General features: G+C 55.4%; 2 protein-coding genes across 7 annotated transcripts in view; both read left to right on the plus strand.

The window, feature by feature from the left end:
- Cacna2d2 (calcium voltage-gated channel auxiliary subunit alpha2delta 2) overlaps positions 1–10,309 on the plus strand; it is a 135,949-nt gene extending 125,640 nt beyond the window's left edge. Inside the window, exons 23-39 of one of the 6 annotated variants that reach the window (XM_059268570.1) lie at positions 1,183–1,203; positions 4,723–4,783; positions 6,705–6,802; positions 7,019–7,109; positions 7,227–7,289; positions 7,452–7,555; positions 7,756–7,854; positions 7,944–8,032; positions 8,239–8,286; positions 8,514–8,585; positions 8,672–8,824; positions 8,976–9,028; positions 9,118–9,173; positions 9,328–9,454; positions 9,584–9,693; positions 9,965–10,047; positions 10,135–10,309. In XM_059268570.1, coding sequence (XP_059124553.1) covers positions 1,183–1,203; positions 4,723–4,783; positions 6,705–6,802; positions 7,019–7,109; positions 7,227–7,289; positions 7,452–7,555; positions 7,756–7,854; positions 7,944–8,032; positions 8,239–8,286; positions 8,514–8,585; positions 8,672–8,824; positions 8,976–9,028; positions 9,118–9,173; positions 9,328–9,454; positions 9,584–9,693; positions 9,965–10,047; positions 10,135–10,278 — 1,472 coding nt within the window. In that variant the 3' untranslated portion in view covers positions 10,279–10,309. Of the gene's footprint in view, positions 1–1,182; positions 1,204–4,722; positions 4,784–6,704; positions 6,803–7,018; positions 7,110–7,226; positions 7,290–7,451; positions 7,556–7,755; positions 7,855–7,943; positions 8,033–8,235; positions 8,287–8,513; positions 8,586–8,671; positions 8,825–8,975; positions 9,029–9,117; positions 9,174–9,327; positions 9,455–9,583; positions 9,694–9,957; positions 10,048–10,134 lie in introns of all 6 variants that reach the window. The other 5 variants (XM_059268573.1, XM_059268569.1, XM_059268572.1 and 2 more) reach the window with 5 other exon arrangements.
- Positions 10,310–16,421: 6,112 nt separating this feature from the next.
- Tmem115 (transmembrane protein 115) lies at positions 16,422–21,465 on the plus strand. The gene is made up of 2 exons (XM_059267106.1): positions 16,422–17,818; positions 20,619–21,465. The coding sequence occupies exons 1-2, from the start codon at positions 16,968–16,970 to the stop codon at positions 20,821–20,823; spliced, it is 1,056 nt and encodes a 351-aa protein (XP_059123089.1). The 5' UTR covers positions 16,422–16,967; the 3' UTR covers positions 20,824–21,465.
- The last annotated feature ends 879 nt before the right edge of the window (positions 21,466–22,344 follow it).

The following is a 22,344-nucleotide window of genomic DNA, read 5'->3' on the forward strand; positions in this document are numbered from 1 at the left end:
GTGGCCTGGCCCCTGCCTGCGCCCTGCACCCCTGCCTCTGCCCCTGCACCCTTGGCCGGCCCCAGGCAGCATAGCCAGCCGCGCTTGCCGGCAAGGCAGCCCCTCCTGCCAAGTCTGCCCAGCCTCAGGCGTGCCCACAGGCTGGGGAACCAGCCTTCAAAAGTCTGTGGAAATCTGCATGCTTGCCTTTTCTCAGATTTGGTTCTAGACCATTCTCTCATGGTTTCCGTTGAGGACTGTTTTTGGTTTTTCCTATCCCGTGTCTTCCCTTCTTAGCCTGCCTGCCCTGAACACTCCTGGGGGCCACCTTCCTGGAAGGCAGCCTGCCCCCTTCTCTTCTGCTCTCCTTACCCTGTGCCCCCTGTGGTGCCACTTCTGCCCCAAGGTCCCTTGTCCTCTGCCCCTCCTCTGCCCGCTCTGCCCCTCCTCCTTCAGCCACATTCTCCCACCGTCTCAGTTCTCTCCCTCCCCCTCCCTCTCTTCCTCCTAACCTCTCGCCTCTCCTGCTCAGCCCCTCCATCTTCTGCTCAGCCCCTCCATCTTCTGCTCAGCCCCTCCATCTTCTGCTCAGTTCCTCCATCTCTCTCTCTTTTCCTCCATCCCTTCCTCTCCCCGACCCAGAACCGCTGCCCACCCTCTAAGTCTGTCTTCTTCCCTCTCTCTTCCTTCTCTCCCTCTTTCCTCCCTCACTCCTGGTTTACACCCCTCTCCCGCCCGCCCTCTCCCTCTTTCACCCCTGCACACCATCTCTCTCTTCCTTTCTCTCTCCTTCCCTCTCCCTCCTCGGCTCCCCCACTCCTCTGCCTGTGGCTCCCATGCATGCCTGCTCACCATGGGCCTCTCTGGAAGGGCCTGGATCTCAGGCCTGGCCCTGCCTGCCCAATGCCAGAGGTCACTGGGAGGGAGGCTGGGGCTCCGGCCCCACCGGGCGCCCCCCCACCTGCCTGGCCGACTGGGGCTCATCTCCTTTGAGTTTCTCGCTCGCTCGCTCTCTCTCTTTCTCTCTCATGTCGTTTTTTGCAAGAAGTTTCCTTTCGGTATGATGATGAGACACAATATTTTCATTCAAACAGCCATTGAATAAAATATTGTTTGTGCCCCTCCCCCTCCCCCTCCCCTTTTCGTTTGTTTTTGTGTTTGTGTTTTGTTTTCCTCGCTTTCTCTCTTGGTGGACTGTCCCAGTGCCAATCAGCAAACTGAAGGGCAAGTATATTCAGAACCAGTGCACCCTCCTCTCCTCACCCCACCCGCCCTCACGCCCTTGCTTGCCCCCCTTCCTGCCCAGGACCAGCCACACCCCTGCCCTCTGGGGCTCCCTCCCAGCATCCCTTGGCTCCTCAGTTCTTGCCTTTCCTCTGATCCTGACACCCCTCTTAGAGCCAGTAGCCCACTTCCGGGGCTGTCTGCAGAGATTTCTCCAGCGTGTCCCATGGGCCCAGACCTTCCTCCTCTTCCCCGGTTTTTGTGGGACCCCATGGGAAGCCCTCTGCCTCCTCAGTTTCTCTGCCCCTCCGAGACAACTCCACAGTGAGGACAGAGCTGGATGCTTCTCCACCACCACGCACCCAGCAGGGCAGGAGGCTTGAGGTGCAGCTGATAGTCGGCCCTCAGGGGCTCCTGTAAGGCTGTGGGAGAAGGACGTCCCGGCAGACGCCCTCTGATGGCACTTAGGCCTCTGGGTTCTGCTGTGGACCCAGAGCTCACAGCCCTCCTAGAGGGGAGGTGGTAAGGCTTAGAAGCCTTAGGGGGGGTCACACAGGCAACCAGGCCACAGGAGGACAAGGCTAACCAACCACCCTGGGTAACGTCTGTGTCCTGCTGCTCCCACTGCCTTGCTAAGGACCCTTGGGCTATCCCTGCTCTTAGGTGCGTGCTGTTCCTCGGAAGGGTCCATTGGTGTGGGAAAGCTATTCCCCTGGGGAAATAAAGGCAGACTCAGGAACTGTAGGCTTTGCCAGGCATGGGGTGGGATCTTCTGGATCCCAAGAGCCAACCAAACAGTCCAGAGGAAACCAGGCTAGTGACAAAGAGAAAAGTTCCCAAGTCAGTTCCCAGAACAGTAGATGGTGAACCACCAGCCTTGTCAAAGGACAACAGGAATTAGAGGGGATGGCCACATGAAGATGTCTGCCATTGGTACCAAGAAAGCTGCCTTCCCGGGGAACATTTGACTCCGTGGGGCATGAGGAACCACATGGGGCTGTCCCCCAACCTGGAAGCAGAGGACTCCCCAAGAAACCTAGAGCACTTGTCTAGCCTAGTCCAACAAAGGGAATAAGCTGGGCTTGCTGGCCTGGGTCAGGGTGGGTTGCATACCCCGGTCCCACTGGGTCAGGGTGGGTTGCATAGCCCAGTCCCACTGGGTCAGGGTGGGTTGCATAGCCCAGTCCCACTGGGTCAGGGTGGGTTGCATAACCCAGTCCCACTGGGTCAGGGTGGATTGCATACCCCGGTCCCACTGGGTCAGGGTGGGTTGCATACCCCGGTCCCACTGGGTCAGGGTGGGTTGCATAGCCCAGTCCCACTGGGTCAGGGTGGGTTGCATACCCCAGTCCCACTGGGTCAGGGTGGGCTGCACACCCCGGTCCCACCGGGTCAGGGTGGGTTGCATACCCCAGTCCCACTGGTCAGGGTGGGTTGCATACTCCGGTCCCACTGGGTCAGGGTGGGTTGCATAGCCCAGTCCCACTGGCTTGAGTTGTCTTATTTTCCATCTCTCACACCCCACACACTGACCCTAGAACTTCAAGGCCCTGGTACCATGACAAACATAGTATAGTCTCCCTCCTGGTCCCTCCTCCCTCCTTTTTCTTTCTCCTCCTCCTCCTGGCCCCACCCCCACTCCCTCCCCTTTGGCTTGTGTCCAAACCCCGCCTCACAGTCCTATCAGAAAGGAACAGTCCAACCAGTGACTGCCCAGCCCCTCAAAGCACCCCAAGTTTCCTATATCTAGAACTTCGCAGTGCATCGTGGGAGTATTTGGGAACAGTGAAAATCCCTCTTGTGGGATAACTAAAGCCCTGGGGTAGAAGAGAGTCTGGGATGTGGGGGAGGATAGGATAGGGAAAGCCGAGTGTGCTGGCACGCTCAAGAGCTCAGGCAGGAGAATTGCCATGAATTGGAGGCTAGTCCAGACAACAGAGACCATCTTTTAAAAAAAACATAGGGAGGTAGACTGCCAGAACTGCACTAGCCAAGGCCCCCCAAATGCACATAACAGGGCTGAGGATAGAGATTAGTTGCGACAGTGCCTATTGCCCGGCATTTACCAAGTTCTGGGTTCAGTCCCCACCATCACATACACCAGATGTGATGGTGCATGCCCATATCCCAGCACTCTGAAGGGGATGCATGAGAATCAGAAGTTCAAAATCATCCTCAGCTACATAAGGGAGTTCTAGGCCAACCTGGACTGCAAGAGACCCTGTCTCAAAAAAAATAAAACATGCACCCAAGCCGGGCGGTGGTGGCGCACGCCTTTAATCCCAGCACTCGGGAGGCAGAGCCAGGCGGATCTCTGTGAGTTCGAGGCCAGCCTGGGCTACCAAGTGAGTCCCAGGAAAGGCGCAAAACTACACAGAGAAACCCTGTCTCGAAAAACAAAACAAAAAAAAAAAAAAAAAAAAAAAAAAAATAAAATAAAAAATAAAAAAAAAAAAACATGCACCCAGCAGAGTAACCCAGTCCAGCCAGGCAGAAAGAGAGGCCATAGTGGAGCCCTACAGCCATATTCTCAGGCCTGTGAGTACATGCCCACATAAAGACAAGCATGTGCACACACCCCTGCCTCCATGCCACACACGTGCACAGCTCAGAAGCCTGAGGCACAGGCACACTGTTAGACCACCCACCCAGGCACTCCCAGCATTTTCCCCCTGGCTACTCCTAGGAAGAGAGGAGAGCAGACCTTCCCCACGTGCCCTGTACCCCCAGCTGGGAAAGCAGGTGTGCAGAGTCCAACAGCAGCCCTGTCTCACCACACCCTGTGGAACAGTCCCTGCCCCGTGGGTTTCCCTTCACCCAGCATCCGGTTCCAGGACACCCCACCCTCAGACCTCCACGATGCACTGCAGTACCACCCACCACCACCACCAGCTGTTCACACCCGTCTCTGGTTGGACTGTCTGTGCCCGTGAGAAACCCTTTCGGTTTGGCCATGTTGATGCCTGACACAGAACAAAAGCAAGACCTACCAAAATGCAAACAGCTGCGGCAAAGAGAGATCAAAATCCGCAGCCAAAAGCCGATTCCCTTCCTCAAAGTCTCTTTGGAGGCAAAGGAAGCTCAGCATGCGGTTTTTCCATTATGGATGTGATAAGAACAAGACTGGCGCCTCCCCCAGACCATGCATATATATAGCAGTGTGTGTATATATATATGTGTGTGTGTGTGTCCGTGTATATGTGCTATACAGCAGTATGGAAGCATATACAGCCACGCCAAGGGACTCACTGCCGACAGAGGACCAGGCCCGGGCAACATATTGGCTATAACTGCCCTTCTCCTGCGATGCTGTAGTCTCCACAGGCCCTACACCCTCCTCGCCCTCCCTACTCTCTGGCTCAAACCTGAACGTGGAAGTGGCGGGTTCCCTCTTTGCTGGTGTCTTCCCCTCCCTCACGCCGCCTTGCCCCTCCCTGCCCCTCCAGCCCCATCAGCTCTGAGCCCCCTGGCCTCCTGCCTCCCCAGCCCCCGCCGGATAACCCCCCGTTTCTGTTGCAGATTTTGAGTTCCTGCTCCCCAGCAGCTTTGAGTCTGAAGGACATGTTTTCATTGCTCCCAGGTAGCTTGCGTGTGGCCTTGCTAAGGCGTCCTCCCCTCCCCAACCGTCCTGGCCCCACCTCCTGCACCGCTGCCTGGAGCTCTGTGTGTCTATGTCCTGTGTAGTGTTGCTCCCAACCCCATACATAGCCCAGTATGTGCAGCTCTGTGCATACCCAGGCCATGTAGCCGCACCAGGCAGCAGTAGCCAGCAGCGCACAGCCTATCTCCCACCAGGCCTGGGGCAGGAGGGCTTTGAAGTCTCTGCTACCTTCTGTGCCCTCCCAGGCAACCAGGAAGGAGCCCTTTCTACCTTGGGCTGGTCTGCCCCCCAGCACACCCTCGCTGGGCAGCTGCTGCTCTCTGGTTTATGGCGTCCTGCCCATACCTCCACCTGACCCCCACCCCCATGGTCGTCCTGTGTCAGTGTTTGTGTGGGTCTGAGGGCTGAGCCAGCCAGAGCCCCTGTGGGTAGTGCCAGCGGTGCCGATCCTAGGTGTGGTGGCTCACTGAGGAGTGGGAAGGAGGGCAAAGGCTTTGAGGAACGTTTCCCTGGCGAGTGAGGGATCAAAGCCCAGAGCCAACCCTGGAGTTCACACTCAGTGTGCACACATGCATCCTAGTGTGGACACAATCTGCCTTGGACTACATCTGAGGAGGCCATGGCGGCTCCTGGTGCTGAAGCCCTCTCTTGTGACCTGGGTTTTGAATGAGAGCACTCCCTGGCGCCACATGGGGCTCTGGACACTCCAAACCTCTGTGTGTATGCACATTGTGTGCATGCACCCACAAATTTTGGACTCTCTGTAGATGTCTGTACTTGTGAGTCACTGTGTACATGTGCAAGAGGCCAGGGGTAAATGTGGGGTGGGCTGTATGCATTAGTGATTGGGAATGGTCTGTGACATAATTACAGAAGCTGAGGGAAGAGACTTGTCATTTTTATAACTGGCACAGGAGCACTGAAGAAGTATGTGTAAGATAAGTGAATGAAGTACCCTACAGTGTGAACACACATGTCACATGTGTGGTGTATACCTTATGCACAGCTGTGTGGCTGTCACTGGGTACATCCACACAGAGGGTGCACGTCACAAAGGCACGGAGGTGAATCAGTGGTGACTGAGAATCCGGTCCCAAGTGCCCACACTAAACTATGGGTCCTGGCACGGCCTGGGGAAGTAGCACATTTTTTTTAACTACCCACAGAGTTGCTGTCATAGGTCACTGGGGAGGTCCCTGGCGGCAGGGGAGTGAATAAGGGATTGAGCAAGAGAGATGGTTCCATCCATCAGGGGAGAGAGAAACATTGTTCTCCAAGAACCTTCTCGAGGTTCTGCCATACCCATGTTTTCTGGACCCAGAGCCTGAGGCTGGTGAGGGCCTGCTCACCCTGGGGGAAGAATATATCAATCAGAACTCACAGCCGGTCCAAGGACCCACACATTCCTGCTGACTTCCACTGTGGCAGGAGGAAAACAGTGAGCTCCAGGACACCAGAATGCATTGCCCAAAGGCACAAGGCCAGGAAGAGGCAGGATGAGGTCTTAGACGGCTATTGTCAGCCGGTGCTGGTACTCAACCCCTCCTCATGCCCATGGGAACATTGTAGAGCATACAAGTCAGCCACTGATGTTTGCATTTCCTGAGACCTCTTGGATGCACCGTCTGGGTCTAACTGTACAGGTTCTGCAGGGCCCAGACCAGGACAGAGAAAACCCACCAGGGTGGAAGCAGACCCTCAGGCTCTGTGCACTCTGCTAGCCTGACTAAGTCCAGGCAGCCTACAGGCCCACGGCAACCACAGCCTGTGCGAACACTCACGCCCCTCACCTCAACCTGGACTTCTCAGCCAATGTCCAGGCCAACCTGCCAGGAAACCTGGATCCCTCTGCCCTGTGCAGCCCCCCAAGCCCACTCTTCTCGCCCCTCCCTACCCCCAGAGAGTATTGTAAGGACCTGAATGCCTCAGACAACAACACTGAATTCCTGAAAAACTTCATTGAGCTCATGGAGAAAGTGACTCCGGACTCCAAGCAGTGTGAGTACATGGCAGGGCATCTGGGTCTGGGCAGGGCCTCGGGTCGGAGCATAGAGAAGGGAGGGAGGGGACCGTACCCAGAGGAGCCTGGAGACAAGCAGACAGGGCCTGGACCAGGGCATAGGGAAGGTTTTCACCAGAGTCCTGAAGACTGGGAGAAGGAATGGCAGGGAACTACAGTAAGAGACATCCTTCCAACTTTTCCTTCTGTTCCAGGCAATAACTTCCTTCTGCATAACTTGATTTTGGACACGGGCATTACACAGCAGTTAGTAGAACGTGTGTGGCGGGACCAAGATCTCAACACGTATGCACCACCACTCTGGCTGTGGCCGTGTGTGGCGGGAGGCTGGGGTTGACTCAGAGGCCCTGGCCTTGCACCGTGGAAGGCAGGCCTGTGATCCCGCCTCCCTGTTTCCCTCAGGTACAGCCTGCTAGCCGTGTTTGCTGCCACTGATGGTGGCATCACACGTGTCTTCCCCAACAAGTAAGTGGCCAACCCCACTCACCAACAGCTTTCCCTGCCTGGAACCTTGCCATTACTTTACCACCCAGAAGCCTCTGCGCTGCTGAGGCCATTGTACACCACAAGCTGCCTGTGGCATACAGTTGTTCACCCGCTGACCTCTGCCTGTCCTGGGTGCTCTAGGGCAGCCGAAGACTGGACAGAGAACCCTGAACCCTTCCATGCCAGCTTCTACCGCCGCAGCCTGGATAACCATGGTTATGTCTTCAAGCCCCCACACCAGGACTGTGAGTATCTGTCCGTGGTGCCCAGCAGCAGGTGGGAGGCCTCAACTGAGACCAGGGACTTGTGAAGAGAAAGGCAATGCCGAACACTGTATGGGGTGCTGTAGGCTTAGACTGGGTCCAGCTCTGGGTTGGTAGGGCCCAGCTTAGGGTGGCCAGTATGGCCAGGCTTCTCTCCTGACTGCTCCACCCATCCCTCCCAGCCCTGCTAAGACCACTGGAGCTGGAGAATGATACAGTGGGCGTCCTCGTCAGCACAGCTGTGGAGCTGAGTCTAGGTCGTCGCACACTGAGGCCAGCAGGTGAATGCTAAGACTGAGGTGGGCACGAGGCAGTGGTCAGGAAGCCGATGAGGCAGGTACCACAGATAGCCCATTGCTCTCTCCCACAGTGGTGGGTGTCAAACTGGACCTAGAGGCTTGGGCCGAAAAGTTCAAGGTGCTCGCCAGCAACCGCACCCATCAGGACCAACCTCAGAAGGTATTTGGGCAGGGGAAGGGGAGTAAACCCAGCAGTGCCCTCTCTGGAGTCCCCAAGGACCCCTAACAAGCCTGCCACCCAGAGTGGCTCCAGCACCTATGGGAAGGCAGGGGGTGCTGCAGATGGCCCGGGGGACCAGCATATGAAGAGTACAGAAATGAGGAAGACTGGTTGGCACCTTACAGCCCCCATTCTCTGCCCAGCAGTGTGGCCCCAGCAGCCACTGCGAGATGGACTGCGAGGTGAACAATGAGGTGCGTGTGCTCTGGTTCTGCTCTGGACCCCAGCCTCCCTCACCCCCAAACTTCTTGGTCCCCCCTGTGACTCCTAGCTTGCCTTCAGATCTTGACACCCCTACCCTGACTTCAGTCTTGCCAGACCTAGTAGTGGGGCCCTCACTGTCAACAGTTTGACTGCCAGAGGCTGAAGTAGTCTGGGCTTGGGCCCCTCACCGTATTTCCCCCGCTTCCCTACCTCCTAGGACCTACTCTGTGTCCTCATCGATGACGGAGGATTCCTGGTACTGTCAAACCAGAACCATCAGTGGGACCAGGTGAGGGTCAGGGAGAAAGTGGAAGGAAAGTATGGGTCAGAGCCTTCTAGAGCCCTGTGACCACGGCTCCTTCCCTGCATCACCAGGTTGGCAGATTCTTCAGTGAGGTGGACGCCAACCTGATGCTGGCACTCTACAATAACTCCTTCTACACCCGGAAGGAATCCTATGACTATCAGGCAGCCTGTGCTCCACAGCCCCCTGGCAACCTGGGGGCTGCACCCCGCGGTGTCTTTGTGGTGAGTTCCCAGAAATGCCTGGAGATGGGGAGGGGCGTGTTGGGAGACCCGCCTACAGTGACCCTTCCCCCACCTCTAACATTAGAGAGAGCTGGGGTTGACCTAGAGCCAGAGGCAACACTAGAAGTCCATGCTCCTCTCTCCACTGCAGCCCACCATTGCAGACTTCCTTAACTTAGCCTGGTGGACCTCTGCTGCCGCCTGGTGAGTCCTGGAGGAGAGGTTGGTAAAGGAGGCCAGTAAGGCACTGGCCCCTGCTGACCGCCAGTCCTCGGTGCCCCCGTGCTCTACAGGTCCTTATTCCAGCAGCTACTCTACGGCCTCATCTACCACAGCTGGTTTCAGGCAGGTAGGTAGGACTTAGGAGGCTCGGCCTCAAATCCACATCCCGGGTGGGAACTGCCGCCCGCTTCCCTGGGAGGGCAGGGCTTAGGGCGGAGCCAAGCTGAGGCCGACACCGTGTCAGGGTCTGTGGGCGGGGCTGAGGCGTCTGGGCCCCGCAGACCCGGCAGAAGCCGAGGGCAGCCCCGAGACGCGCGAGAGCAGCTGCGTCATGAAACAGACCCAGTACTACTTCGGCTCGGTGAACGCGTCCTACAACGCCATCATCGACTGCGGAAACTGCAGCAGGTACTTGCAGGACGAGGGGCGGGGCGTACAAGAGGGGCGTGGTCTGCAGAGCCTGTGGGGCGGGGGCGGGGCAGTGGCCCCGGGGGTGGAGCGAGCCTCCAAGGCCCCGCCCTCTGCTCGTCCCTCCAGGCTGTTCCACGCGCAGAGACTGACCAACACCAACCTTCTGTTCGTGGTGGCCGAGAAGCCGCTGTGCAGCCAGTGCGAAGCGGGCCGGCTGCTGCAGAAGGAGACACACTGTATCCTGCCCGCGCCCTCCCCGCCGCCCGCGCCCTCCCCGCCGCCCGCGCCCTCCCCGCCGCCCGCGCCCTCCCCGCCGCCCGCGCCCTCCCCGCCGCCCGCGCCCCTCCCCGCCGCCCGCGCCCCTCCCCGCCGCCCGCGCCCCTCCCCGCCGCCCGCGCCCTCCCCGCCGCCCGCGCCCCTCCCCGCCGCCGGCGCCCTCCCCGCCGCCCTGTGCTCCCCTCCACGTCGCTGCTGCCGCCTCCTCCTTGACTCCCCACCCATGCCCAGCGGACGGCCCGGAGCAGTGTGAGCTGGTGCAAAGACCGCGATACCGAAGAGGCCCCCACATCTGTTTTGACTACAACGCGACGGTGAGTCGGGGGAGCGGCGCTGCTGACGTCCGGCGTGACCGTGCGACGGCAGGGGCCCGACAGCTTCCTTGTCTCCCTCCCCCGCAGGAAGATACCTCCGACTGTGGCCGCGGAGCCTCCTTCCCGCCGTCGCTGGGTGTCTTGGTTTCCCTGCAGCTGCTGCTCCTCCTGGGCCTGCCACCTCGGCCGCAGCCTCAAATCCACTCCTTTGCTGCCTCTCGCCGCCTCTGAGCGACCCCCCCCCCCCGACACACACACACACACACACACACACACACACACACACACACACACACACACACACACACACACCATACCCCCGCCTTGGCCTCCTACCCTCTCGCTCACCCTCCCATCCCCTCCACCCACAGTTCCCAACCTAGCGCCTGGGCCACTCCCTCACTGAAGGACCTGGGCCCCTCCCCCCAGAGCCTGTGCCTTGGGGCAGGGGAGCCCCAAAGTAGGGTGTCACGGTGTTTGGCACTCAGGATTTATCTCACCCCGAACTGTCCAAGTGCCCGCAGACCCGGGACTCATCTCCTTGGGCTGGCACAGGGAGGTCAGAAGTACTGGTGCCAAACCCGGCCTCCACCGCCCGACCTGCCTGGAGACTTCCTCTATGTAGGCAACCCTGCCTCTGCTGGGTGCCTCTAACCTGACCCTTTGGCGCCACCCAAGCCCAAACTTACCTTCTCTGGGGGAAAAAAAAATGGAAGACGGTGAGCCGGTAGTGGTGAGAGGTGGATTCTGGGGCAGCCCCCCCCCCATAGGCTCCTGCTCCTTTCAAGCCTACAAACACAAACCCACAGCCCAGGCTTGCGGGTGTCAGGACAGTCTCACAATGACACACCCCACACACACCTGGACCCCCAGAGCAGAAACCGGACTGTCACCAGACGTCCCCCAGAGGGAACACACGCACGGTCAGAGACGCACACCATGGCGGTGGGGGGCCACAAAGCCTTACACGCGACAAGAGGTCAGTGGGAGGGTTGGCCTGTGCATTCATTCCGTCTCTGCTGACCTCTGCCTCTGCTCTGAGATGCAGCCCGGCTGGACCTCCCATCTCTAAAGCTGAATGTCGAACAGTGCCAAATGCTGGGGGCAGGCCTCCCTGTTTCACCCCAGCCACCGGTGTCCCTCAAGTGCCCCTTGCCCTGCCAGGTGCTCATTGTAACCATTTCTCACTAGTGTCCCAGTAGGAGCACACATCACTGAACCCCTCTAGCCAAGGAACCCCTCCAGACATTGCCTGTACCTTACAGGGGTGACTTGGTCTCTCCTGGCTGGGCCATCCCACCTCCAATCTGGTTCTCACACATTCAGGCCCAAGCCCTCTGTTCTTCATTCACACACACACACACACACACACACACACACACACACACACACACACACCATAGGAGGCCAGGTTGCCCCTCCCTTGCTGAACACACAGTTCTACCATGCACATAGGTAAACACTGCACACACAGAGGCTGGGCCTGGACACATCACCTCACACCATTCATTCCTGTCGTTTCTCCCAAAGGCATCCTGACCTGGAGGCCAGCAGGGGGCTGAGGGCTGGGGGGTGCAGCCGTGAGGCTCAGATGGACTGGGAGGAGGGGGGAGGGTGATGCATTAATTAATGGCTTCGTTAATTAATGTCACGTTGCTTGTTGCTTTCTCGGTGTGTGTATGGTCCATGCCCGATGCTGGTGACAGGGTGGGTGTCTGTGATGTGTGCCCAGCCTGGATGTCAGCTGTGTCCTGTGGGGGCGCGTGTGTAACTGTAGTGTAGTCAGGTGCTCAATGGAGAATATGAACAAAAAAGAAAACAAACGTATCAGAAAAAAGAAATATATATTTTAAGTTTCAAAGCCACAACAGAAGCGGACAAAACAATCCCATCAGGTCGTTGTCCATCCCCCGGCTGGGTCCGACCCTCTCCTCACCTGGCTGTCCTCTCACCTCGGCCTGAGGGGCTTGGGGGCCATTTCCTTTCCGTTGCCCTTTGTTTTGTTTTGTTTTTTGTTCTGTTTTGTTGGTTGTTCTATTTTGTACAGACAAGTTGGGAAACAACAGCGACAAAAAAAGTCGAGAAACTTTGTAAAATACCGTGTGTGTGATTCCTTGTAAAATATTTTCAAATGGTTTATTACAGAAGATCAGTTATTAAATAATGTTCATATTTTCACTTCAAACAGTGTTTATCCACTGTATGGGCCTGGGGTTGAGAACTGGGTGGCTATGGTGACAGGTGGCCATGACCTCTAAGTATCACCCTGCTCTGTTAGGAGAAGCCCAGGCGGCCCTGGGTCTCAGAGGCCACAGAGCGTTAGCCAGGGCCTCGCTTTGTTTCATATCACAAGCTTCCAGGAGAGAAACTGTCGAGAGAGCAAAACAGCACCTCCCAGAGCCTCAGGGCAAAGCCGGGACTCTGAAGTGAGAGAGACTTCAGTCAGGCTGAGCTACATCCCTGTGATCGGACCAGGACCTAACGATAGACCCTCTTCCTGGAGAGACACAAGTCAGTGCTCCAGTGCCAAACCCTGCTGCCCTGAGGATGCCAGGATCTGGCCTACCCATGAGCAAGTGGGGACTCCATCATGAGTCAGGGAGATCAGAGGCCAGGGCAGTTCCTGCACACACAGTCCCTTCTTCGTGCGTGTGTGTGTGTGTGTGTGCGCGCGTGCGTGCGTGCGCGAGACAGACACACAGACTAGGTCTCACTACATAGCCCAGGCCAGCCTGGTTGCCAGGACACCGAGGGCACAGGCCACCTGATAGTCACAGGACTCCTTTCCGGTTGGTGTCCCCTCACCGATGATGATCTCGCCAAACCATCTGTCCTCTGGACTTGTGTGAGTACAAGCACACACTGGCTCGCCAAGTGCATTTTACTACTCACTAGTTCTGTGACCTCTGCCGTCCACTATGCTGCTCCAGTTGCGAAGCGTGGCCACAAGTGCCTGTGCCCGCTGGGCCCTCTCACCAGCCTGGCCCTGCATTCCTTTCATGGGAAGAGAACTAAAGCCACCAACACAGACACTCCTAAATTGGATGCTCACTGTCATCCTCCAAGGTAGCAGGGGCAGGGACTCATTTACTCGGGGCTCCTGGAAATTAGCCAACTAAGTCCTCACCATGATCCGAAGTGCAGTTACCAGTATTTCCCCACAGCACAGATGAGCAGGGAGGAGAAATTCCTTCGATCTCACCAGAAGAGAAGGGTTAGAGAAATCGGTGAAAACTGGGTGTGGTGGTACCTGTCTATAGTCCACATGGGTAAAGTGGAGACAGGAGAATCAGGAGTTCAAGGCCACCCTTAGCTATACAGGGAGTTCCAAGCCAGCTGAAGCTACCTGAGACTCCTCAAAATGGAAAACAAAAACCAGTGAAGGTCTCAAGTGGCAGGACTTAGAAGGTGGCTCCGTCGGTAAAGTGTCGGCCACGCAAGTATGAGGACCTGAGTTCAATCCTCAGCGCCCACGTAAAAAGCTGGGTGCCGTGGTCTGTAGCCCCAGCCCTGGGGGTTGGCAGCATGAAGAGTGGAGGAGGCAGGCCGAAGCCCAGAGTTCATGGAAGCAACCAGCCTCACTGGACTGATGGGCTTCAGGTTCAGGGAAAGCCCTGTCCCAAAACACAAAGTGGAGAACAGTGTGGTGACCCACACCTTTAATTCCAGCACTGGAGAGACCAAGGCAGGTGGGTCTGTGTAGTGAGTTCCAGACCACCCATGGCTGCACAGTGAGGTACTGTCTCAAAAATAAATAAGGTAGGAAGTGATAGAGGACAATGTCCAGCATTCATCTCAAGCTACCATACACACATGCTCACATAGGAGCGTGAGTGCCTGCATGTGTACGTACGTATGTACGTACGTGTGTGTGTGTGTGTGTGTGTGTGTACACACACACACACACACACACACACACACACACACAGACTAGCTGGAGGAAAAATTGGGATACTAAACGTGTTAAAGGACATTCCAGACCTCAGCCAAGATGGGGTTTCTCTCACTCCTCTGCAGGGGCTGACTACTCCTCTCATACCTCAAAACAGCCCCCAGGCCTCGAGACAAAACACTGGTTTGGAGCAGGGTTGTCAGATCCAGTCCAGTCAGTTCTGATTTGCAGATCATTTTTTGTTGTCTCTTTTGAGGCAGAGTCTCATTGTAGCCCAGCCTGGCTTCAAACTCACTATATAGCTACAGATGGCCTTGAACTCCTGACCCTCCTGCCCCAGCCACCCAACTGCTGGGACTACCGACATGCATCACCACCACCCAGATTCTGATAAATTTTTAATAATAGGGTTTGGGGCTGGCCATGGTGGTACATACCTTTAATCTTAGCACTAGTGAGACGGAGGTAGGTGGATCTGTGAGTTCTAAGTTTGAGACCAGCTTGGTCTAGAGAATGAGTTCCAGGACAGCCAGGGATACACAGAGAAGACCTGTCTTGAAAAGATAGATAGATAGATAGATAGATAGATAGATAGATAGATAGATAGATAGATAGATAGATTAGAGTTTTTGATCCTTGATTGCTATCACTCATGTGGATCACTGTCAATATTGACAGTGTATCATCCATCTATAATCTGTACTATCTCTTTGCTCTGAATAAACTTATCTTGCTTCTTTGAAGAAAAGTGGGTTGTTGGTTGTTTTGGTTTGGGGTTTTTGTGTGAGTGTTTCTAATATTGCATGGGGTATCATCCCTATCCTGAAAATTGTTTATTCAAAATTCAAATCTGACTGAGTAGTTGACTCTGTATTTTGTTTGGTTGATTTTTGTTGTTGTTTTGTTTTTTCATTTTTTTTTGTCTTGTTATTTTTTTGATTTGTTTTTTTTTTTCTCTTTGATTTTTTTTTTTCCAAGACAGGGTTTCTCTGTGTAGCCTGGAACTTGCTCTGTAGACCAGGCTGGCCTAGAACTCACAAAGATCTGCTGCCTCTGCCTCCCAAGTGCTGGGATTAAAGGAGTGCACCACCACCACCCAAGGACTTGGATTTGCTGTGTGTGGCATATAGTAGAAACCCTGAGCCTAGACAAAAATAAAAGGTGGAGGGCAGTTTTAAACACACAGGCAGTTGTGCTGAGATCAACAGCTAAACAGCGTTCTACATTTTATAATAAAGTCCCTCATTATATAATTAATCACATTTTTTAAAACATGCACTTTTTAAAAAAGCAGCAATATACAACAACAAAAATCTCAGGACTGCAGAGATAGCTGTTTGCCGGGCGGTGGTGGCGCACGCCTTTAACCCCAGCACTTGGGAGGCAGAGGCAGGCGGATCTCTGTGAGTTCGGGGCCAGCCTGGTCTACAGAGCGAGATCCAGGAAAGGCGCAAAGCTACACAGAGAAACCCTGTCTCGAAAAAGCAAAAAAAAAAAAAAAAAAAGTACTTGCTGTTCTTAGTTCCACCCCCAGTACCCACATCTGGTGGCTCACAACCTAACTCCAGCTCCAGGGATCCAACATCCTCTTGTGGCCTCTGTGACCTGCACACGTACAGAGACACACATACATGTAAATAAAAATAATTTCTAAATCTCAAGAAACACCCTGCCGGGAACCACTATAGCATGAAGTTGAGCCTAGCCCAACCTGGCTGGTACTTATAGGGAGACCTCTCTCAACTCCAGTGGAATCAAGTCTCTGGTGGAAGGAGTCACCGAAGTAGCACAGTCTTGCCCTTTGCTCCTCCTCCGGTGGAAAACCTCAGTTCATGAGGCAGGTCCAGTTCACTGGAACAAGGGCAATGTGAACACCCAAAAAGGCCTGACATTTACGTTGCTGTCGTCTTTGATCCTTAATCCCAGCACTCAGGAGGCAGAGGCAGGCAGATCTTCGTGAGTTCGAGGCCAGCCTGGGCTACAGAGTGAGTTCCAGGACAGCCAGGGCTACCCAGAGAAAGAAACCGTCTGGTGGGGGCGGGGAGGACGGTGAGAAGAGCCTGCCATCATCACCCTTTTTAGGGTTTGTGATATGGCACTTCAAAAATGTTTGGGAACTTGGTCGATATCACATTGACTCCAAATAATGGAACAAGGGTTCTACCCGCCTTAGGCTCTATTTGCCAGACCACGGAGTTTCTCGTTAGTTTACTTACGTTGGTACAACACACCAGAACCGTTCAACATCCTGAAGTACCCACTTACAAAAACACTGCTGTACCTGTACAAATCACAAATAGAGTCACTGTCCTCCAGATAATTCAGCAAGTCCACCGCTTCCCTAACCACCACCACCCGCCCCAAGAACTAGAGGAGTCATCCCTGTGAACTACAACTCCCAAGCACCCCCGCCTTACACTCTACGGGACCGGTCGGGCGCACGGCTTCTGGGACTTGTGGTTCTATGCGGAAACCGGTCGGCTGGGTCCCAAGGACTCCGTATCCCAGCATGCCGAGGAGCCGGAAGGCAAGTGCTCAGAGGGCATACCGCCGCGGCGGCCTCCGGGGGCGCGCAGGCGCGGCGCCCCTGTTTGTCGGCCCCGGAGAAAGGAGGAGGTACCGTCAAGTCAAAACCCTAGCCCAGAAGGAGCTAAACGGTCTTGACTTGGGCCGGAACAAGGCACCAGTGCCCCGCGGAGTTTCAGAGTGGATGGAGGAAGCCCAGCCTTGAGATCAGCGCTAGCCCGGCCAACCTGGCCGCTGGGCCTCGGGAACCGGCAGGCAGGCGTGCCCGAGCCACTCAGGGCCTAAGCTCAGCTCCTCGGCCGGGAGCAGAGGCTCTGGCCTGGCATCCAGGCTTTCTCTTCCCCTTGGAACTATAGCCGGACCACACCGGAAGCAGAACCTTCACAGAGACCAGTGAGTAGCCGGGCCCGGGCCTCCCGTCGGGGCCGGACTGGGACGAGGCCCCGGGGAGGCCCCTAGGCCACCTTCCTCACCTTCCCTCAAGCCGACGTCCGTCGGGAAGATGCAACGCGCCCTGCCCGGTGCCCGCCAGCATCTGGGGGCCATCCTGGCCAGCGCCAGCGTGGTGGTGAAGGCGCTGTGCGCCGTGGTACTCTTCCTCTATCTACTTTCCTTCGCCGTGGACACGGACTGCCTGGCGGTCACCCCGGGCTACCTTTTCCCACCCAACTTCTGGATCTGGACCCTGGCCACCCATGGGCTGATGGAACAGCACGTGTGGGACGTGGCCATCAGTCTGGCCACGGTAGTGGTGGCCGGGCGATTGCTGGAGCCCCTCTGGGGAGCCTTGGAGCTGCTCATCTTCTTCTCGGTGGTGAATGTGTCAGTGGGGCTTTTGGGGGCCTTCGCCTATCTCCTCACCTACATGGCTTCCTTCAACTTGGTCTACCTGTTCACTATTCGTATCCATGGCGCCCTGGGTTTCCTAGGCGGTGTTCTGGTCGCGCTCAAGCAGACTATGGGAGACTGTGTGGTTCTGCGAGTGCCCCAGGTCCGCGTCAGCGTAGTGCCCATGCTGCTGTTGGCATTGCTCCTACTGCTCCGCCTGGCCACGCTGCTCCAGAGCCCGGCCCTGGCTTCCTACGGCTTTGGACTGCTATCCAGTTGGGTGTACCTTCGCTTCTATCAGCGCCACAGCCGGGGCCGAGGGGACATGGCTGACCATTTTGCGTTTGCCACCTTCTTCCCGGAGATCCTGCAGCCTGTGGTGGGACTGCTAGCGAACGTGGTGCATGGCCTCCTGGTGAAAGTAAAGATTTGCCAGAAGACGGTGAAGCGCTACGATGTGGGAGCGCCTTCTTCCATCACTATCAGCCTCCCGGGGACAGACCCTCAAGATGCCGAGCGGAGAAGGTACCGTGAACACTTCCAGAACCTTGGCTAGCTAGACTCTTGGTGGAGTCACGTACGGTCCATTGAGGAGCTTGCTCTACATGGGCTGGAGAACTTCAGGCAGGAGTTGGGGGCCGCTTCAGAAAGGACTCAGGATTGGGCCTTGAGGAAGGAACTCAGTGTGTAGGTTTCTGGGCTCTAGTGTGTTTTTCTCCCCACTTGGGCCACTTAACCGGCCTACCTGCCTAGTCGCCTTTGGTCTTGCCTCAGAGTTTCCAAATTCTAGAGACTGGCCCTGGAGGAGACAGAAACTGTTGGTCCGTTTCTCCTGTGATGGGGATGGGGAAGGATGTCTGTGTAAGCGTTTCCCTTCCTCTTAATGTAGGATGGTTGGGGTATTACTAAATTCGCATGTCACCAAACATAGGGGGACAGGCTGAGTGACCCACTGCAGGAACCCGCTGGCCACACCAGGCAGATCTGAGACCTTTGCATTCCCTAGAACCCAGAGTGTCTGCAGCCTCAGTAATGTCACTGCATTATTCACTGGACACTTTGGCCGAGGCAGGAGCAAGCTTTTTACATTCAGCTCTTACTACCTCAGACCTATGGACAGTTCCAGTCCCAGCTCCGTGTCCAATGTTATTCTTGAGACTTTCGAGCAGTCTCTCAAAAGCCTTACTCCTCAGCATTTGTCAAAAGTTCCTCTTTGCTCACCTGTGAAGCAGGTTCCTGACATCAGTGGAAGAATTCTCTCCCGGCTTAATCCACTGATGCTGTATAGTTGAGTGCAGAACATGTCTTCCTTGAAGGGTTACCAGCTGGTAGGTGTGGGAACACACCCGAGCATGCTGCAGGCCTAATTCCGGGCCCTCCAGCTTGAGGGTTTTGGGGGGTGTCCTAAAGACAATTCCATCTTGGCCTTATTTAGTAGAAGAAACGGGCTGGGAGGGCTGAGCTTTGGAGCTGTTCAGATGGGGCTGGGCCAGAGGTTGCCCTTGCCCTAGTGAGAGGTCTTGAATTGCTATGGTTGACTAGTCATTCAGAAAACCACTACCCAAGATCAAGAAAACGGACAGAAAGGGAAGAGTGGGGATTGGGGCGAGAGGCAGGTGTCTGGCGTAGGGTGGTGGTTCTTGGCTGACATGGAGTGGGGATTACTCTTGCAAACAGTTTTCATCTGACTGTGCCACTCTCAAACCCAGGGGGCTACAAGTAGGAAACAGGATTTCCTAGAGGTCTCTGACCCATGACAGAGTGACTACTGACAAGGACATCTCCAAGAGTAGCCTGGGGAGGGCCAGGGAAGGAGTGTGGTGGGGTTTTAATGCCCGTGTCCCTGTGGCTCTTCCTCTTTTCCTTAGCATGCTAGAAAGTCTGATCGTGGAAAGCCATAGGATGACTGCCTTTAGTGCAAATAGGCTGAGCCATCAGGATCCGCAGTGACCAGCCAGAGTGGCCACTTCCCCTTCTGTGGGCCAGAGTGCTGAACACTTGGACCCTGTTCTCCACTGAGGCTGTGTAGCTCAGTGTGTAGGGCATGTCTTCCTTGAAGGAGTATCCAGCTGGTGTCCAAGGTGGATGCACCCAAGGCATGCTGCAGGCTAATTCTGGGCCCTATGGCTTGCGTCTTTTTGGGTGTATTTTTTCACCTTTTCTCCAAATGGTGTCTGCAGACGTCTACCCCATGAAAACAGTAGGCTCTGCTCTGTGCCATGCCCACACGGGCTCGTTCTTTTCTACCAGGGCTCTGCTAAGAACTCGGTGGCTTTGGAAAACTTCTAGGAAGAATATCTTAGTTAGGAAGGGTGAAATGATCCAAACTGATGCTGCTTCATTAACCCCTTCCTTAGCTGAGCCTGGTGAAACAGGTCTATAATCCCCACTGCTCAGGAGGCTGAGACAGGAGGTTCATGAGTTCAAGGTCTGCCTGGGCTACAAGAGCTGGCTTAAAGCCAGCATGGACAATTTCATTAGCAAGACTTGCCTTAAAAAAAAAAAAAAAGTGGGCCCAGCAGTGGTGGCGCACGTCTTTAATCCCAGCACTCAGGAGGCAGAGCCAGGCGGATCTCTGTGAGTTCAAGGCCAGCCTGGTCTACAGAGCAAGATCCAGGACAGGCACCAAAACTACACAGAGAAACCCTGTCTCGGAAAAAAAAAAAAAAAAAGTTGTGGTTTTTTTTTTTGTTTTTTGTTTTTTTTTTTTTTTAATTTTTTTTTGTTTTGTTTTTTTGTTTTTTGTTTTTTGTTTTTTTTTTTGGTTTTTCGAGACAGGGTTTCTCTGTATAGCTTTGCGCCTTTCCTGGAGCTCACTTGGTAGCCCAGGCTGGCCTTGAACTCACAGAGATCCGCCTGGCTCTGCCTCCCGAGTGCTGGGATTAAAGGCGTGCGCCACCACCGCCCGGGCAAGTTGTTTGTTTTAAGGGCTGGGAATATAGCTCTGTGGTAGAGTGCGTGCCCTAGGTTTAATCCCTAGTACCACAAAATGACGCTGTCCTTGGACCTTACACCAGTGCGCACTCATCTCCAGGACTAAGACATTCCACTCGTCTGCCCTGAAGCACTAGATCGTCTTTAGCCAACAAACTCAGAAGCATCCCTGGTGGCTGGCCTGGGAGGTAGGCCGTAGCCTTCTCAGCCTGGAGATGTGGTGCCTGTGAGGGAGCCCCTCATTCTGATTGGCAAAGCAGGTCCTGATCCAGTCTCCTGGACCCTGCAGGAGGAAGGGAAACATGGGATTCTGGGGGCGACGTGGGCTTGGGGGGAGGTTGCAGGGTGTGCCTCTCCCAAGCCGTGTGACATCTTCTCTCTCTGGCTGTAGGCAGCTGGCCCTAAAGGCTCTCAACGAACGGCTGAAGAGAGTGGAGGATCAGTCGGTCTGGCCCAGCATGGATGATGATGAAGAGGAGGCTGGGGCCAAAAAGGACAGTCCTCTGCCCTCGGAAAACGCTTCCACACCCCCAGGGAAGGGCCCTGCCCCAGAATCCAGCCTCATTACCTTCGAGGCAGCTCCCCCCAAACTGTAACTCCAGACCACTTCGAGTATAGCTCCTCTCCTCCCATGCCCTCCCCGACACGTCTCAGCTACTCCAGGGCACTGACTGCTCTGAGGAGTGGGAAGAGGGCCTGCTGGGGGTTTCTCTGGCCTTCTGCCGTTTCTCGACAACACTACATGGGACCCTTGCTACCTGGTTCCAACTCCAGACGGCCACAATGCCAGGTATGGGGCCTCTGAGCGTCAGCCAGGCCAGACCCCGATTTGTGGTAAGATTGCACCTCAGCAGGTCCAGCTCCTCACCAAGGAAGTGGCTGCAGGGACACTGGGTCACAGCTCCGGGGCCAGCCCTCACATCTGAAACTGGTTGCCAACAGCCCTGAGCCAAGGCAAGGATTTGTGTTTGCCAAAACTGTTCTGGGGGCCCGGCCAGTGTGGGTCTGCACATCTCTACCCACCCCCAGACTGCATTCTTGTCAGGGTTCTTGTGCCCTTCTCCTGTGGCAGTGACTGTCTAGCCAGAGCCGCCACGACTCCCAGGTATTTTCTACAGGACCACCTGAGCGGGCAGCCAGGCCCAGCCTCAGGGTCAATAAAGCGGTTCTTTGAGGTGTGGCTCTTGGGCTCCGTCAGGCCACCTTGTGCAGCCCTCTTGTGCTTATCAAATGCAAAACTCAGTGTGTTTTCTGGGTCCTAGGGCTCAGTTCCATGGCAACTCCACCTGGCTAAGGACCCCTTGCCCCACCTCTCCTCTGCTACCATATGCTGCTGCTAAGCAGTCTTGTCAGAGTCCGTACCTCAGTCCCCTACTCCTCTGGTCTCTCCTCACTCTGTTAGAAAGGCTCTGTGCAAGAGGACCTGACGGTTGAAGGCCTTTCCACCATAAGCAGTTGTCTTAGGCAGGACGTGGTGGCACATGCCTAGAATCCCTGTTGCAAACAAAAACCTCAGGCCGAAGGTGGAGCTCAGTTGGTAGAGCGCTTGCTTAGCATTTAAAAGCTCTAGGTTTGAGTCCCAGCACTGCATAAGAGAAGCATGGTGTATATATACACATGGTATATATGTACACACCTATGATCCCAGTACTCAAAGGTGGAGGCAGGAGGATCTGAGGTTAAACCATCATCCTTGGCCACATAGCAAGTTCAAAGCCCACATGAGAAACATGAAACCTTGTCTCAAAATCAAAAGGAAAGTTTTTCTTGTTCATGATTCAACTTCCTTTTTCGAGACAGGGTCTTACCATTGTAGCTTTGGCCAGCCTGGCCTGGAACTCACTTTGTTGACCAGGCTGGTCTTGAGTTCACAGAGATCCACCTGCCACCATAACCAACTATGGTTCAACTTCTAAGTTGTGCCCTGTGCGTGGCACCTGTGGAAACAGACCATCTCCATCTATCACTGATCTGACCATAGTCTCCAGACTCCAGCACAGTTAGCTGGAAACAGCTGTACTGTCCACCTGTCACCTGCTAATACACTGGGTGTCGTAGGAAGCTTAGCAGCAGGCTTCTGAGGACCTCCCACTTCCGGGAGAACGCCCACCATGTAG

Source organism: Peromyscus eremicus, chromosome 7 (genome assembly GCF_949786415.1).
Source record: "Peromyscus eremicus chromosome 7, PerEre_H2_v1, whole genome shotgun sequence".
Lineage (NCBI taxonomy): Eukaryota > Metazoa > Chordata > Mammalia > Rodentia > Cricetidae > Peromyscus > Peromyscus eremicus.

Bases quoted from the DNA above. Each gene is read 5' to 3' on its own strand.
- Tmem115 (XM_059267106.1), top strand. From the start codon at position 16,968: ATGCAACGCGCCCTGCCCGGTGCCCGCCAGCATCTGGGGGCCATCCTG. The intron at 17,819-20,618 runs GTACCGTGAACA...CTCTGGCTGTAG, and splicing joins CAAGATGCCGAGCGGAGAAG to GCAGCTGGCCCTAAAGGCTC.